This window comes from Dama dama, chromosome 11, assembly GCF_033118175.1.
Source record: "Dama dama isolate Ldn47 chromosome 11, ASM3311817v1, whole genome shotgun sequence".
Classification (NCBI taxonomy): Eukaryota; Metazoa; Chordata; class Mammalia; order Artiodactyla; family Cervidae; genus Dama; species Dama dama.
Genome location: NC_083691.1, coordinates 33,786,981 through 33,804,676, shown reverse-complemented (window position 1 = coordinate 33,804,676; position 17,696 = coordinate 33,786,981). Strand labels below are relative to the sequence as shown.

Here is a 17,696-nt window from a genome sequence, read left to right as displayed (position 1 = left end):
CTTGTTTCCTTTTCCTTAGGAAAATTCCTAGATACAGAATCTCTAGATCAAGGGAAATAACATTTTTGTATAATATATTTCCAATTTGCCTTCATAAAAAGTGTTCTGAAATACACTCCCACCAGCAATGTGAGAAACACCTATTTCCTAGAAAACTAACCAACACACTGCTCGTTTGAAAGGTGATAAATGTTCTCTTGTTTTACTACTAGTGAGATTGAGTTTTTTCTCAGATGTTTGTTGGTTTGTATTTCTTCTTTCAAGAATTGCCTGTCCATGTGTCTTGTCCATTATTCTGTTGCCCTCCCTTTGAGATTTTAAATGAGAGTGTTCAGAGGAAAAAAAAAAAGTTGTGAGGAGTCTAGTATGAAAGAGAGTTCTTTCTCTAGCAAAGGAACTAACAGAGTAAAAGTGAAAGTAGAGCTAAAAAATTGACTCCATAAGTCAAATTGACTAGCATAAGACACTATGGAAATGAAGAAGAAAAAGATCTCAACACTGGCTGCCCTTAGAATCAATTAAACTAGACTTCCAGGGATAGGGCCCAGTCATCAATATTTTTTAAATAAATTCCTCCCATAGATTTTTTTTAATGTGATCAATAAAGATAGAGAAGTATTTAATAACTAAAGTAGTCACCTTTACAATTATCTTTGTGACCCCATGGATTGTAGCCCACCAGGTTCCTCTGTCCATGGGGATTCTCCAGATAAGAATACTTGAGTGGGTTGCCATTTCCTTCTCCAGGGGATCTTCCCGACCCAGGGATCAAACCCAGGTCTCCTGCATTGCAAGGGGATGCTTTACTGTCTCAGCTACTAGGAAAGCCCAGTTATCTTCTTCTTCTTTTTTTTTTTTTTTTTTTTTTCAGAGAGAAAAAATATGTTTTTATTTTTTAATTGGAAGATAACTGCTTTACAATGTTGTGTTGGTTTCTGCTATACAATAACGTGAATCAGCCATAATTATATATATGTCCCCTCCCTCTTGAGCCTCCCTTCTCCCTCCCATCCTGCCATCATAGATTTTTAATGTGCCACCAAGGTAGAGGTTAGCGGTTAATCAATAAAACCAGGCACTGTGAAGTCATGTGAATGTGGCAAAACACACTCAATTTTTTGGAGAAATTACCCTTTGAGAGAATGGGAGTAGAGTTATTCCTGACCCTGGGGAGTCATCCTTGGTACAGATGAGCACATCAGTTTTTAAGTGGCACCATACATGGTTATGGGAAATCTCATAGACAGAGGAGTCTGGCGTGCTGCAGTCCATGGGGTCACAAAGAGTCAGACACAACCTAACAACTAAACAACAGCAAATACCTGGTTATACAGTCTCTCAGCTGTGATAATACAGAATGTTAACTCCTGACACACTGTGTCACAGAACAGTGACAAAATGGATATCAGTTCTTGAATTACATGAGTTCTGCTAAGGATAGTTACCTCCTAGTTAAGTGGCTGGATCTTCCTCCATTGTGACAGTGAGCTTGCAGTGTTAGCACTGGACTGTAAGCTCGGTGAGGACAGGGTGTGGATGTCCCCAGAACCTCCAGACAGAGCCTGGAATATAGTACCATAATTAATGTGTGCTGACAGTTGAACTGAGTATCCCAAACAGGTCTGAGATGATTCCAATGTATTTCTTCCATAATTATGTGCAGTTGCTCAGTCATGTCCACCTCTTTTGTGACCCCGTGGACTGTGGCCCGCCAACTTCTCTGTCCATGAGATTTCCCACGCAAGAATACTACCTCAAAATCTGCCTCATTGGATATAATTTCAATCACTTGTTAGTATTCTCCACATGGTGATGAGTTACCCTTTCGTTGTATAATAAGGTCATACAACAAAGGTCATGGGGAGGATTTCTTTGAATTGTGCAAAGTTCTTATGACAACTGATTATCTTCTTAAAATCTTCATGTGAGCACTTTAAATATCTCCATCTATCTTACTTTACTTTCTTCACAGTTTTTATAATACTAGCTTGACTTGGGGCATTTCTTGTATATCTGCAGAAGGCAGGCAGGTATAAATGATCTTTGTATGTATATGGTCGATCTGCTTTCTAAACAAAACTTGGGGGTTTTGTTTGGGGTTTGGGTGTTTTGGGGCTTGGAGGTGTTTTGTTTTGTTTTTAGTTTGTTTCCCAAATATATCACATTTTAGATACTGGCTTTTCCTCTGTGGCCAAAATTTTTTTTCGAATGCAATTCTTCCATAATATTGCAGAAAGTAACTTGTGCAGTAGTTTTTAAGAACCTTACATATTATATTTTACATCTGGAGCTTTACCGCTGGTTTAAAATGCTATATAATCCATAGACTGTGATAGCAATAATATTGATTTTTTCTAAATTAGAAATCTTCATTTTTCAAGTGAGAAATAACAAATCCAAATTTTCAGTTACCTGTTTGCAAATAAGTACAGTTGACTCTTGAATAATGCAGGGGTTAAGTCACCGCCCCCCCCCCCATATCTATGGTTCCACATACGTGGATTCAACCAGCCACAGGTCATGTGGCACAATAGTGTGTATTTAGTGAAAAAAAATCTGACTATAAGTGGACCAACACAATTCAAGCTAGTTGTTCAAGGGTCAACTGTACTCTGCCAAAACTCTTAAAGAAATTCAACTCTAAAGTCCTTCAGACTTGATAAAGATTATAAGCAGTTCTTCAGTACAGGTATAACATCATTTTATTGTGCTTCACAGATATGTTTTTCACAAATGGAAATTTTATACCAGCCTTGCATGGAGAGAGTCTGTCAATGCCGTTTTTTTCAACAGCATGTGCACACTTCATGTCTCTGTGTCACATTTTCGTAATTCTTACACTATTCCAAACTTTTTCACTATTGTTGTATTTGTTACTGTGATCTGTGATCAGGGATCTTTGATGTTGCTATTGTAATTGTTTTGAGCTGCTGAATCATGTCCATATAAGACTTCAAACTTGATAAATGTTTTGTGTGTTCTGACTGCTCCACTGACCGGCCATTCCCCCGTCTCTCTCCCTCTCCTCACACCTCCCTGTTTCCTGAGACAACCAACAATATTGAAATTAGGCCAGTTAGTAACCCTATAGTGGCCTCCACGTGTTCAAGTGAAAGGGTCGCACACCTCTCTCTCATATTTCAGGCTCCAATCAAAAGCTGGAAATGATTAAGCTGAGTGAGGAAGGCATGTCTAAAGCAGAGAGAGGTTGAAAGATGGTCCTCTTGTGTCAAAGAGTTACCCAAGTTTTGACTGCCAAGGAAGAGTTCTTGAAGGAAATTAAAAGTTCACTCTTGTGAACACATAAAATAGTAAGAAAGCAAAACAGTCTTATTGCTGATATGGAGAAAATTTTAGTGGTCTGGATGGAAGATCAAACCAATTACAATATTTCCTTAAACCAAAACCTAATCCAGAGCAAGGCCCTAATCTTTTCAATCCTGTGAAGGCTGAGATAGGTGAGGAAGCTGCAGAAGGAACGTTTGAAGCCAGCAGAGAGGTTGGTTCATGATATTTAAGGAAAGAAGCCATCTCCGTAACATCAAAGTGCAAGGTGAAGCAGCCAGTGCTGATGTAGAAGCTGCAGCAGGTTATCCAGAAGATCTAGCTAAGATCATAAGAAGGTGGCTACACTAAACAGAAGACTGTCAGTGCAGACAAAGGAGCTGCATATTAGAAGATACCATCTAGCACTTGCATAGCTAGAGAGAAGTCAATGCCTGGCTTCAAAGGGCAGGCTGACTTTCTTGTTAGGGGCTAATGCATCTGGCCACTCAAAGTTGAAGCCAGTGCTCATGTACCGTTTTGAAAATCCTAGGTCTTTTAAGAATTAGGCTAAATCTACTCTGCCTGTGCTCTGTAAATGGAACAACAAAGCCTGGATATCAGCACATCTGTTTGCAATATTTATTTAAGCTCACTATTGAGACCTACTGCTCAGGGGGAAAAAAAAAGAAAAAATCCTTTCAAAATATTAGTGTTCATTGACAGTGTACCTGGTCACCCAAGAGCTCTGATGAATATGTACACTGAGGTTAATGTTGTTTACAAAGAGATTAATGTTTCGAGATGCCTGCTAACACAGCATCCATTCTGCAGCCCATGAATCAAGAAGTAATCTCAACTTTTACATCTTATTATTTAAGTAATACATTCCATGAGGCTAAACCTGCCAGAGTGACTCCTCTGATGAATTTGGGCAAAGTTAATTTAAAATCTTCTGAAAAGGATTCACCATTCTAGATGCTGTTAAGAACATTTGTGATTCATAGGAAGAGGTCAAAATATTAATATTAACAGGAGTTTGGAAGAAGTTGATTCCAAACCTAACGAATAACTTTGAGGGTTTAAGACTTCAATGGAGGAAGTAACTGCACATGTGGTAGAAATAGAAAAAGAACTAGAATTAGAAATGGAGCCTGAAATATGACTGAATTGCTGCAATCTCATGACAAAATTTGAACAGATGAGGAGCTGCTGCTTGTGGATGAGCAAAGAAAGTGGTTTCATGAGATGGAATCTACTCCTGGTAAAGATGCTATGAAGATTGTTTAAACAATAACAAAGGGGTTAGAATATTATATAAACTTAGTTGGTAAAGCAGCAGCAGGATTTGAAAGGATTGACTCAAAACTTGAAAGAAGTTCTGCTGAAGGTAAAATGCTATCAGACAGCACTGCACACTGTAAAGAGAAATCGTTCATGAAAGGAAGAGTCAATTGATGTGGCAAACTTTATTGTTGTTCTAGTTTAAGAAATTGCCACAGCTATCTCACCCTGATCAGTCAGCAGCCATCAACATCGAGACAGGACACTCTACCAGCTAAAAGCTTATGACTCACTGAAGGCTCAGATGATGGTTAGCATTTTTTAGCAATGAAGTATTTTTAACTAAGATAGGTATGCTGTTTTTTTTTAGATGTAACGCTATTGCACATTAATAGACTACAGTATAATATAAAGGTAACTTACATGCACTGGGAAATAAAAACTCATGTGACTCACTTTATTGAAATATTTGTTTTATTGTGCTGGTTGGGATCTGAATCAGAAATATCTCTGAGGTATGCTTGTAACTTTTTGTTGTTGTTATAACTCAGTATCCATTACTTCCTAAATATCAGTGGATTTCTTCTTTGATCCATCAACTTAATTCTTTCTGAACTCTAAGGAAAAGAACACCATTATTTGGTTTTCCCACCTTACCATCTTGGTTCAGCTTGCAAAATTCCAATGTTCTTCAAAAGTACAGCTACCAAAAATTATGTGAGAAATTATAAAAACATGAAATATAAATAATTCCAAGGGACATTGAATACATTTGTACATAATATCTTATATGGGTTTTGGAGTCAGACCAACCTTGGTTTGAATTCTGGCTCTGCCTTCTTTTACTGGGTGAACTTGGGTATGTTTTTTAATCTAATTCTCATTCTTCTTATCTGTGAAATGGAGATGAAAATAATAACCTTGTCTTGGGGTTATTGTAAGGATTAAGTGACTTAGCAGTCATAAGATGCTTAGTGCACTATTTGTCTTATAAGCACTCAAAGAATGGTATCTGAGGACTTCCCTGGTGGTCCAGTGGCTAAGACTCCATGCTGCCAGTTCAGGGGGCCCAGTTCCATCCCTGGTCAGGGAACAAAGATCCCACATGCTGCAATTAAGATCAAAGACCCTGCATGCCACAACTAAGACCTAGCACAGCCAAATAAATAAATATTTTTTAAAAAGAACAAGAAATGGTATCTGGCACTATTGATGTACATATATCTTAACAGCCGTTTATTGGACACTTGGTGTGTATGGGCAAAATCTTAGGCCAGGGTGATACAGAAGCAGATGGGATACAGTCTATGAGAGACAGCAGGCAGAGACTGCTAGAGAGTGGAGGCAGGGCAGCTAACCCACACAGTTACATTCAGACTCCAAGAGGGAGTAATAACTGAATTGAATTTTAAGGGACGCATATAGACTGGCTCCAAAAAGAAGCAGGGGAAAGACATTTCCAATCATAGGGAATAGGGTATGCAAAGAGATTCAAAATACAAGTTAAATTTTAAGAATGAACATTTATCAGGACTTCTCTTGTGATCCATTGGTTAAGAATCTGTCCTGCAATGCAGGGAGTGCAGGTTCAATTCCTGGTTAATTAGGGAACTAGGATTCCACATTCCATGAAGCAACTAAGCCTGCACACCGCAACTACTAAGCCCACGTTTCACAACTGGAGAGTCTGTGCAGCACAGCAGAAAGATCCCCCATGACGCAGCAAAGGTCCTGCAGCCACATGAACACTTCTCTATCATGACATTGTGTGGAGGCCACTGCTCTCCTGTGTAATATCACTTGGTGCCACAGTCAAAGGGAGTAGAGGAATGCAATGAACTACAAGTCTTTTTGAATACAGCACTTGCTGTTTTCTATGGTCATAAAAATATTAAAAATATCTGTCATAGCTACTGAAGGTCCAGTATTATAGTCAAAATTGAGGAAAAATATCTAAAATATATAAAGAACTCACACAATTCAATAGCATATATATATATACACACACACATAACTAAAAAATGGGCAGAAGTTCTGAATAGACATTTTTCCAAAGACCTATAGATGATCCACAGGTACATGAAAAGATGCTCAGTCACTAATGATGATCACTAATCATGAAGAAAATGCAAATCAAAAGCACAATATATTATCATCTCACACCTGTTAGAGTGGCCATTATCAAAAAGACAAGAAATAAGCATTGGAGAAAAGGGAACCATTGTGCACTGTTGGTGGGAATGTAAATTGGTGCAGCCACTCTGAAAAACAGAATGGAGGTTCCTCAAAAAATTAAAAATAGAACTAACAACCTAAGGGCCCATTGATGTATGAACAGTTAAAGAAAATGTGGTTATACATATATACAATGGAATTATTATTCAGCCATAAGAAAAAAATTAAAATTTGCAACAATATAAATAGACCTGGATGCCATTATGCTAAGTGAAATAAGTCAGACAAATACCTTTTGATATCACTTATATGTGGGATCTTTAAAAAATTTTTTCAATTTAAAAACTAAGCTCATAAATACAAAGAATTGACTATTGGTTGCCAGAGGTGGGGTTCAGAAGTGAGCAAAATGGGTATGGGCTCTAAAGGAACAAACTTCCCATTATAAAAAAATTGTAAGGATGTAGTGTAACAAGGTGACTATAGTAAATAATACTATATTGCTAAGAGAGTAGTTTTTTTTAAGTTTTCATTTAAAAAAATTGAAAGTTGATTGTCAAAAAAAGTAGTATTGAGTGGTTTAAAGACCATGGCAGTAGATTTCTAAGTCCAGAATTATAATTTAGGCTCATCCACCTAACAGCTGGACTTCCCAGGTGGCACATGTGGTAAAGAACCCACCTGCCAATGCAGGAGTCATAGGAGACGGTAAAGAATGGTGGCTTAGCAGTAAAGAACCTGCCTTCAATGCAGGAGCCCCAGGACACATGGGTTCAATCCCTGGGTTGGGAAGATGCCCTGGAAAAGGAAATGGCAACCCACTCCAGTATTCTTGCTCGGAGAATCCCATGGACAGAGGAGCCTGGAGAGCCACAGTCCATAGACTCACAAAGAGTCAGACATGAATGAAGTGACTTAGCATACACACCAGCAGATGGCAAGAAGTAGCCTACAGATAATTACAATGGTGGTGACAGAAGTCATTTTGAAATTTAAAATGTACTATAATTAATTGGAAAAATAGAAAATAAAATATTGATTTTATAGTTATTTGTCACTATCATACTTTGCTTGTCTTCTTCAAAGAATTAAAACATTTTCATCAGGAACTTTGATAAATGCTTTGGCCTCAGTAGTTCTTTGCTCATCCTACATACCTTTCTGCTATCCTGTCTTGTCCAGTCCCCCCTTACTGATCTCTCATAAACACATATATGTATTTCTCCTGCCCTCTCCTCTTGCAACTTGTAGTTCAAAAATTAGCTCATTCTGCACCTACCTATCCAAGCTTTTCTTCTTTCTCCAGGACTTTTCTTAGCTGGGAGTAAGGAGGTATGTATGTGTGTGTGTGTCTGTTTGTGTGCTCAGTCACATTAGTAGTGTCCGACTCTTTGCAACTCTGGACTGTAGCCCACCAGGCTCCTCTGTCCAAGGGGTTCTCCAGGCAACAATACTGGAGTGGGTTGCCGTCCCTTCCTCCAGGGGATCTTCCCAACCCGAGGATCAAGCCTGCATCTCTTATGTCTCCGGCATTCGCAGGCGGGTTCTTTACCACTAGCGCCACCTGGCAAGCCATATATATGTGTGTATATATATATACGTATATATATGTATGTACGTATGTATGTATGTGTGTATGTATATGTGTATGTATACATATGTATGTATATATATATTCAGAAGGAATAGTTGACATTAGCTGGTACTTTAAAGTTTTTAATCTTCGACCTATATGCCTCTCCTGGTGCCTTCTGTACTCAGTCTTCTATTGGAAGAGGACTCAATTTACATTGGAAGAACTATCTAAGCAGCTTTTACGGTACAGACCATTCGTTCAAAAATACTTACTTCTGGCCGTATTAGAATAAATAATACTAGACTTATCTTACCACTATAAACCACTAGAAAATGGGACAGAACATATGAAGCAACTGTTTCTGATACTGGACAAACAGGAGTATTATCCAGAAGACTAACGAAACAAATAGAATGAGCCCTGGAAGCATGTTACCGACCATGGCACAAAGAGAAGGAGTTCAAGGAAAGCATGGTAGCATTTTCTCATGAGCTGAGAAAACCGAGTTTATAATTTAGGAAGACTACAGTGGCTAGAATTTATGGCAACACATACTGGGAAGGAGGAAACTAACCAGAGAAAGGTCCAGAAATCTGCATCGGAGTCCCTTAGATTCTATTACTAAATCCTCAATGGACATACATAGAAACTCCACAAAACTGGGGACTTCCTTGTTGGTCCAGTGGCTAAGACACTGTACTCCCAATGCAGGGAGCCCAGGTTTGATCCCCAGTCAGGGAACTAGATCCCACATGCCCCAACTAAGGATGCTGTGTGCCACAACTAAAACCTGGCACAGCCAAATAAATGTTTAAAAAAAAAGAAACGCCACAAAACTGGGCTCCTACTGGAGAGCTCTAAACTGAACATGTCCCAGAGATTATATAGGAATGGGAGGTGTTGAGTTCTGTCCAGCCAGAGACATTGTTGAACCCCTGGAGCATTCAGTAGAGACCCAATAAGGACCATTTATTGGATTTAGGAAAAGGGGTAAACTTGTCCTGAAGTAAAGGCTACTCTATACTCACTGTAACAACTCTTAAAAACAATCCTCAAAGGATCAAACAGACTCACAACTTAGCTGCCTGAAAAAACAAAGTTCAACCCTTTGGGAAAATACAACAAAATTAAGATACTCATTGACATAATAGTTGCAATGTTCACCATTCACTCAAAAGTTACTGTACATGTGCAAGATCAAGCAAATGTTATCAATAACCAAGAAATAAAAGTCAAAACCAACACAGAAACAACAAGGATAATGGAATTAGCAGAAAGGGATTTTAAAAGAGCCCTTATAAATATGCTCAGTGATTTAAAGAGGAACATGAATATACTGAGGAGAAAAGTGGAAGATGTATCAAGGAAGCAAATGGAGGTTTAAGAAATGAAAGATGTAATATCTGAAATGAAAAATTCACTGGAGGGGTTTATGAACAGATAACTGTGCTCAAAGACAGAATAGAGATTATCTAAACTGAAGTATCTGCATATCTGAGGTTATTTATCTGCATCTCAGATATGCAGATGACACCACCCTTATGGCAGAAAGTGAAGAGGAACTAAAAAGCCTCTTGGTGAAAGTGAAAGAGGAGAGTGAAAAAGTTGGCTTAAAGCTCAACATTCAGAAAACTAAGATCATGGCATCTGGTCCCATCACTTCATGGGAAATACATGGGGAAATAGTGGAAGCAGTGGCTGACTATTTTTCTGGGCTGCAAAATCACTGCAGATGGTGATTGCAGCCATGAAATTAAAAGACACTTACTCCTTGGAAGGAAAGTTATGACCAACCTAGACAGCATATTAAAAAGCAGAGACATTACTTTGTCAACAAAGGTCCGTCTAGTCAAGGCTATGGTTTTTCCAGTGGTCATGTATGGATGTGAGAGTTGGACTGTGAAGAGAACTGAGCACCGAAAAATTGATGCTTTGGAACTGTGGTGTTGGAGAAGACTCTTGAGAGTCCCTTGGACTGCAAGCAGATCCAACCAGTCCATCCTAAAGGAAATCAGTCCTGGGTGTTCACTGGAAGGACTGACGTTGAAGCTGAAACTCCAATACTTTGGCCACCTCATGCAGAGTTGACTCATTGGAAAAGACCCTGAAGCTGGGAGGGATTGGGGTCAGGAGGAGAAGGGGACGACAGAGGATGAGATGGCTGGATGGCATCACCAACTCGATGGACATGAGTTTGAGTAAACTCCAGGAGTTGGTGATGGACAGGGAGGCCTGGAGTGCTGCGATTCATGGGGTGGCAAAGAGTCGGACACAACTGAGCGACTAAACTGAACTGAACTGAACTGAAACTGAAGCACAGAGGGAAAAAAATGACTGAGCAGAATGAACAAAGCTTCTATGATGTGAGACAAGCAGTGTATCATGTATGTAAATGGAATCTAAGAAGAAAAACAGTGGGAGAGGCACAAAAATATTTGAAGAAATAATGACTGAATTTTTTTCAAATGTTATAAAAAATATAAACACATAGATCTAAGAATTTCAATGAACCCCAAGAAGAATAAACAATATAAACCATAGCAAAGGACACTATAATCAAATTCCTGCAAACCAATTATAAACAGAAACTCCTAAAAGTATCCAAAGAGAAAAATACACATTATATAACGGGAACAAAAATTGATTGCAGACTTCTTGTGGGAAACAATGCAAACCAGGGGAGAAAAAAAAAAAAGAAATCTTTCAAGTACTGGAAAAATAAACTGTCAACATAAAATTCTATATCCTTCAAATATGATGGGGAAATAAATACAAAAACAATAGTCAAGAGAATTTCTTACTAGAAACCTGCACTACAGTAAATACTGAAGGAAGTTCTTTAGGGGAAACTAAAATAATACTGGATGGAAATTCAGATGCACTCAAAGGCATGAAAAGCCCCAGAAGTGGTAAATCTTTGGGTAAGTGCAATGAGTTATTTTCTTCATTTCTTAATTTCTTTAAAAGGCAGTTGACAATTTAAATAAAAATAACGCAATATTGTAAGATTTATATCATGTCAAAGTAAAATGTATGCCAATAATAGCACAAAGGTTAAGAAGGGGAAATGGAAGAATACTACTGTAAATTACATTATTAAGTAAAGTAGTAACATTGGGAAATAAACCAAGTTAAAGTGCATATTGTAAACCCTAGATCAGTCACTTCTCAAAAAATAGAAAAAGAGAGTCAATAACACATCACTGTTACTCCCTCAATTGTGTCCGACTCTTTGTGACCCCATGGGCTGTAGCCCACCAGGCTCCTCTGTCCATGGAATTCTCCAGGCAAGAATACTGGAGTGGGTTGCCATTTCCTTCTCCAGAGTGTCTTCCCAACCCAGGGACTGAACTCAGGTCTTCTGTGTCTCCTGCACTGGCACGCGGATTCTTTACCACTGAGCCACCAGGGAAGTATAGTGAAGAAGAAACAGAGTACAATGAATTCAGAAGAAACTAGGGCAAGAGGAGAAAAGTGAGTGCTGTAATGTTGGGCAATGGTGTTGCTATGAAGAAAATTGTTGGGAAGCAGTTCTCCATAAATGTTTTCACGTTGCTGTGCGATCAGGACTTTCTGAGAAAGTCTGTTGGCACTTGGATTAAAGAATGTTTTTGAATGCCAAACAAAGCCTAAAAGTCAGAGACCTCTGGAGATATTTAGACTTTTCCTTGGATACATTTATTTACATTCTAGGGGTTATAAACCTAGAGGCCTACCCCTCCTTTCCCCTAAGAGGATTGGTTTACACTGCAGAGCAGAGGTCAGTAGGTCATGTTCTTCTTCCCCATCCCTCCCTCCCACCCTCGCTCCTTGCCCGTCCCACCCTAGACGGCAGGAGGAGCAGCAGCTATGGCGGTTGTCCTGCATCAGCTCCCAAAATTCATTATTTAAAGGTTTCTCTCATCACCTCACCCCAAGGGGGATTGGTACACAGAGAACTAACACAATTATGAGTAATTAAAAGCCTGGATCTGGTTCACATACTCAGTGCTTCTTGTCAGAATGAATGAATGAATACTTCACAAAAATTCAGTTAGGTACAGGTATCTCACCTGTAAGGTGGTCTGGGAAGGCCTCTCCGAGGAGGTAACATTTGAGCGGAGTAGTGAATGAAATGCCATGGAAGACCATAACATGGAAGAAGACCATGACATGCTAAAGCTTTACTGGCTCTTCCAGTGCCTACATAGCATGCTTTTTCACACATAAGCAAAATTTAAATAAATAAGAGTCAAGTATATGACACGCTGAAACGCTGGCCACTTCTGACTAGAATATTGTTTATCTGTTCTATAAATTCAAGAGTAGCTGTATCTTCAGACAAAATGACTTTTTAGCCACAGGCTTGTTTAGCCAGGAAAAGAGTTAGAAATGGAAATCAGTTAAGACGCATTTAAAGCCTAATTCATGTTTCATTTCTTTAAATAAATCTTAAGTGTATGTCTGCAAATGTAAGGTTAGGCTCCACAAAATGAAGTTTTAGTTTCGAGGCTAAGTTCTTTTTACAAGGGTAGAAATAGCTGTCACCAGCTTGGTTTGGGAATTATTCTTATGCTTGTAAATGTGACATACACAAATGCTGAGAAGAATAGATATGGGTGAAAAATACAGGCTGTAGGAATAATAAATGAGCATAATGAATGTTAACTGGGTAAAAACGAATGGTACAATCCCCTGTTACAGGGGTGTACCATGTATCAGAAGCTTGCAGCCTAAAAGAAGAAAGGATGGAATTCAAAAGCCAAAAAGCAACACATCCTTTGACTTTTGGCTGGAGTCAATATCAGTGTGACCTCTTTGGTCAAAAGGCTTCTCATCCCTGTTTCACCAGGTCATTCCTTCCTTCAGTATGAATCATCTGTGAGAATCTTTAACAGGGACGTCATTGTCAAGAAGTTAAAAGCAATTGATAAGTTGTTCTGATAATACCTGTCAGTGAAATAACTCAGAGTACAAAACCCAGGCATTTAAGGAGTTGACAAGTATTATTAAACCTGTTTTGCAAGAGAAGACTCTGGTTCAAAGAGGGAAAAGCTGTCAAAGGTAATGCAGTCTGTAAGTGGCTCACGCCTGCCTTGTACAACTAAGCTCTAACTGCATGGCCTCTCATGGCCCAGGAGACTGGGGGGCCACCTCTAAACATTTATTGGTTGTTCCTTCTGTCCAACTTTGAAATATCATGACACTTTAAAGCTACAAATTTGTTTTAAATTCAAATATATTTCTTATAACTGGTTTTCTCCTTCATTCAGAAATTTGTACTATTTAAAATTTTAAATGGTAGCAACAGGGTATTTCCGCCAGTGTGTGCTCAGTGGTGTCCAGCTCTGTGACTCTGTGGACTGTAGCCTGCCAGGCTGCTCTGCCCATGGAATTCTCTAGGCAAGAATACCGGAGTGGGTTGCCATTTCCTCCTCCAGAGAATGTTCCCCACCCAAGAATTGAACCCCAGTCTCCTACATTGGCAGGCAGATTATTTACCACTGAGCAACCTGGGATGCCCATATTTCTACCAGCACTACTTCCCTTTTTTTTTTTCCTTTGAGTACAGTCTTTGACACCCTACTGAGAGCTCATGTTAGAATTGGGAAGAATCATGGTGATGCTTTCATACAGAGGACAGTACTTTGTGCAGGTTCTTTCATGAACCTGACCTTAATTTCATGGCTTTAATAAAGAAAAGTAAAAGATAGAAAAACCTAATTCAAAGTAAATTAGGATCTTTAATTCAGAAAGTCTTCTGCCCATTTGTAATTAAGTTTCTAGTTGCTCTCCAGTCCACTTTCCACTCTTTAACTCATTCACTTTTAAAAAATAATAAATCAGCAATAAACTGCCTTGATCTGGGTTCAGCAGAAAGCAGATCGATAAAACAAAGGCTTGAGTGCATGTCCTCTATGCTGGACTATAATCCAGGAAGCAAGAGCCAGAGAAAGTGAAGCCAAGAAGCAGAAGCATCTATACCAAGATACTTGATGTATTTTAACAGATTTCTCTGTCCTGCAGGACAGCCCAGAACAGAAACAGAAACCCTGAAATGGTGAGGGGGTCGCCCAAGGCAAGGTTCTGTTAGGTTGCACCTGCACGAAGCCAGCTAGAGGCGACTGGTGCTGGGATGCAGGGAGGCCAGATAAATCTGAAATAGTTACAAGTGGCTTCCCTCAAAACACAAAGATATTCTTGGTACATACATTTCCGTGTACTTTTGCTCCCCACTCCCGTCTTTCTCATGGATATCTGTCATTAACATTTCATTTTCTATACATTTGCATATCATATGAGGATATATACATATTATCTTTTTCCTTTTAAGAAACATGAATCAGGTTATACTAATCTTATTCTGTAACATGTTTTTTTCACTCCTCTGTTATTTGCATCATGGTTAGATTTTATCTTGTCAGCAAGCTGATTTTGCCCTGTAGGAAGTTCATTGGAAAACACTGATTTAACATGTGTTGAATTAATGTCTGAATGTAAGAATGATAGTTACAGTTCTTGCTTATATTAATAGAAAAGGAATGCTGCCGATATTGGGAATGCAGTGGACAAGGTCTTGTAAAACATGGAATTGTTATTGCCAGACAATTGAACAGTCATCCCAGCCTCCTCTTCCCCATTCATCAACACCTCCACATCTTCAAATAAGAAGAAACAAAGGATGCCATACAAGGGAGACATGGAAAAGAGATGTAGGTGAGGAAATACTCACCTTCCCTCTACCTTTCTCAGTTCTTGACTGAGACCCCTGTAGTGAAAGACAGATTAGCAAGAGGAAAACAGAAATTCAGTAACATGTATCCCTCAGATATACATGGGAGATATCCAGGGGAAGAAATGAATCTACAAGGTGACTTAGAATTTGGGATTAAATAACATCTTAATAGGGAAGGGAGAGGGGAGTGGTAGGTCTCTTCATTGTTTTTAGTCTCTGCATCATGTCTGACTCTTTTGCGACCCCATGGACTGTAGCCCACCAGGCTCCTCTGTCCATGGAATTTTCCAGGCAAGAATGCTGAAGTGGGTTGCCATTTCTTCCTCCAGGGGATCTTCATGGACCAGGGATCAAACCCACGTCTCCTGCATTGACAGGTGTATTCTTTACCACTGAGTCACCTGGGAAGCCTGGTAGAACCCTTAGGGGAGAGTAAATGATTTTTAGGACAGACTGATGGCAGTCCTGGGTGTTCATTGGAAGGACTAATGTCGAAGCTGAAACGCCAATACTTTGGCCACCTGATGCGAAGATCTGACTCATTTGAAAAGACCCTGATGCTGGGAAAGATTGAGGGCAGGAGGAGAGGGGACGACAGAGGATGAGATGGTTGGATGGCATCACCGACTCAATGGACATGGGTTTGGGTGGACTCCGGGAGTTGGTGATGGACAGGGAGGTGATGGCGTGCTGCAGTTCATGGGGTCACAAAGATTCGGACACAACTGAGCAACTGAACTGAAATGAACCGATGGTCCTTAGAAAAATAGATGGGAGGTGTGATAGTCTGTGAGAAAGGCTGTCTAGGCACGGTATTGACTTCTCTTCTCCTTTCCTGTGACAAGAGTCCATCCCGTCTGGTTGATCAATCTCCAGGAAGGGGATTGATGGCAGCTGAGTTCCTATAGGCAGATAAGGGAGTTCAGAGCAAACCTCTCCCTGCATCTGCTGGTTTTCAAGTGCCCACAACTCCAGATAATATGCCAAAGCAGCACATTTTGCAGTGGCATGTCCTCAACTCCTACAGTTGTGTTTTGGGGTGGTATATTCTGCTGCCCTTCGGAGACAAGAAGAGACTCTTACAAAGGTTCCTCCAGTCAGCAAATGGGGATAAGATGGTACAGACATTGGTCCCTGTCCTCGTGCTGGAAAAGGTGACAACTGAGGGGAGGAAGAGATAAGAGTAGAACAGAGATGCAGACAGAAAAGAAAATAGTAGCATTCCAAAGGAGTGAGAAATTTAAGTGATGGCTAAATCAGTACAGTGCTTGTGTTAGTATAAGTTGTTTAGAAATAAGTTTAAATCTCAGCCATCTGCTCCCACGTCAAACACATACACGCTGTACCCTTGACTTCACTCCTCCCCCACAAACACGTACATCCCAATAATAATCTGGTGATATGTTTTTCATGATTTCCCACAGTTGATAATAAAAAATACACTTAATTCAAACCAGTGAATTGTGACCCAGATCTAAGTATAAATATAGTGGAAGTCATAAGTTTCTTTAGTGACAGTCTTACTAATTAAGTTATTTCGGCCTGTTTTTAGCCACATTGGATACTTTTTTCTTTTTAAGGTTGTTATGAATGTTGTTTGTAGCAGCATCAATAAGCCAAGAATTCACACAGTTACTCAATCACACAGATTACTCATCATTGCCTGTTCATAACAGAATCCTAAAGTGCTTAAGATTTCTGATGCAAATCAAACTCTCATCATCACTTGTCATTGCTAAATTAAATGACAGGATAATAACATTACATTAAGAGCATTTTTCTCTTGATTGAGTACCTTTTTCAGAAGTGAACCTTGTAGATGTATATTTTTTCCATCGGTACTATAAATGCATTTAGAGTCCAAGATAAAAATAGAATTGAAAAGGGGAGGAGTAGAGTGGGATGTTTTCAAAGTATTGATGAGTCTCTTTTGAATCTCAAATAACCATATTTGACAGGGCATTGCTAGGGAACCAAGCAATGTTTTAGCCCAATTTATTGAGACTTTTATAACTTCATAAGGGAGGTTCACGGGTCAAACTTGGTTTTTATTGACATGATCATGTGTTCCTGGCATCAGTCATATGTCATCCCATTGCAAATAGGCTGTTAGGGACCTGGAGGAACTGCACTGTTCTGTTACTCTAATTCAGTAAGATACTGTCTTCTGTTAGATTGCAGCCTATGTGGGAAATGAATATAAATTTCTAACCTGCTAAAGCAGAGTAGGTTCTCAGTTGACTTATTGTGGACTTATCTCTTGGCCTTTCTTTCTTGTCTAAACCTAGTTAATGCCTGCTCTCTCTCCCCCGCTGGCTCCAGGCCCTAGTAGTAAAGGATCCACCTGCTAATGTAGGAGACCCAGGTTCAATCCCTGGGTTGGGAAGATCCCCTGGAAGAGAGCATGGCAACCCACTCCAATATTCTTGCCTGGAGAACCCCATGGACAAAGGAGCCTGGTGGGCTACGGTCTGTAGGGTCGCAAAGAGTTGGACATGACTAAAGCGACCTAGCACACACGCGCATAGCCCTTGGCCCACTTCTTTGTGGCCAGCTGAGCAGTCCTCATGCCACTGGAGTCTATCTTCTCTACTTGTCCCTATACCCAGAACTCCTTCTCCTTTTAAAGTTGTCTGTTCTTCAAAGGTACTGTTTCCTCACATCTTACATCTTTAATGTTAT

General features: G+C 39.6%; 1 protein-coding gene across 4 annotated transcripts in view; it reads left to right on the top strand.

The window, feature by feature from the left end:
- The window catches only part of RBKS (ribokinase), a 132,894-nt gene that overhangs the window by 12,048 nt on the left and 103,150 nt on the right, over positions 1 to 17,696 (top strand). Inside the window, exon 1 of one of the 4 annotated variants that reach the window (XM_061155068.1) lies at positions 14,831 to 14,995. The exons of the other annotated variants lie outside the window; for them this stretch is intronic. Coding sequence (XP_061011051.1) covers positions 14,961 to 14,995 — 35 coding nt within the window. The 5' untranslated portion in view covers positions 14,831 to 14,960. Of the gene's footprint in view, positions 1 to 14,830; positions 14,996 to 17,696 lie in introns of those variants that run through there. 4 annotated transcript variants of the gene reach the window in all.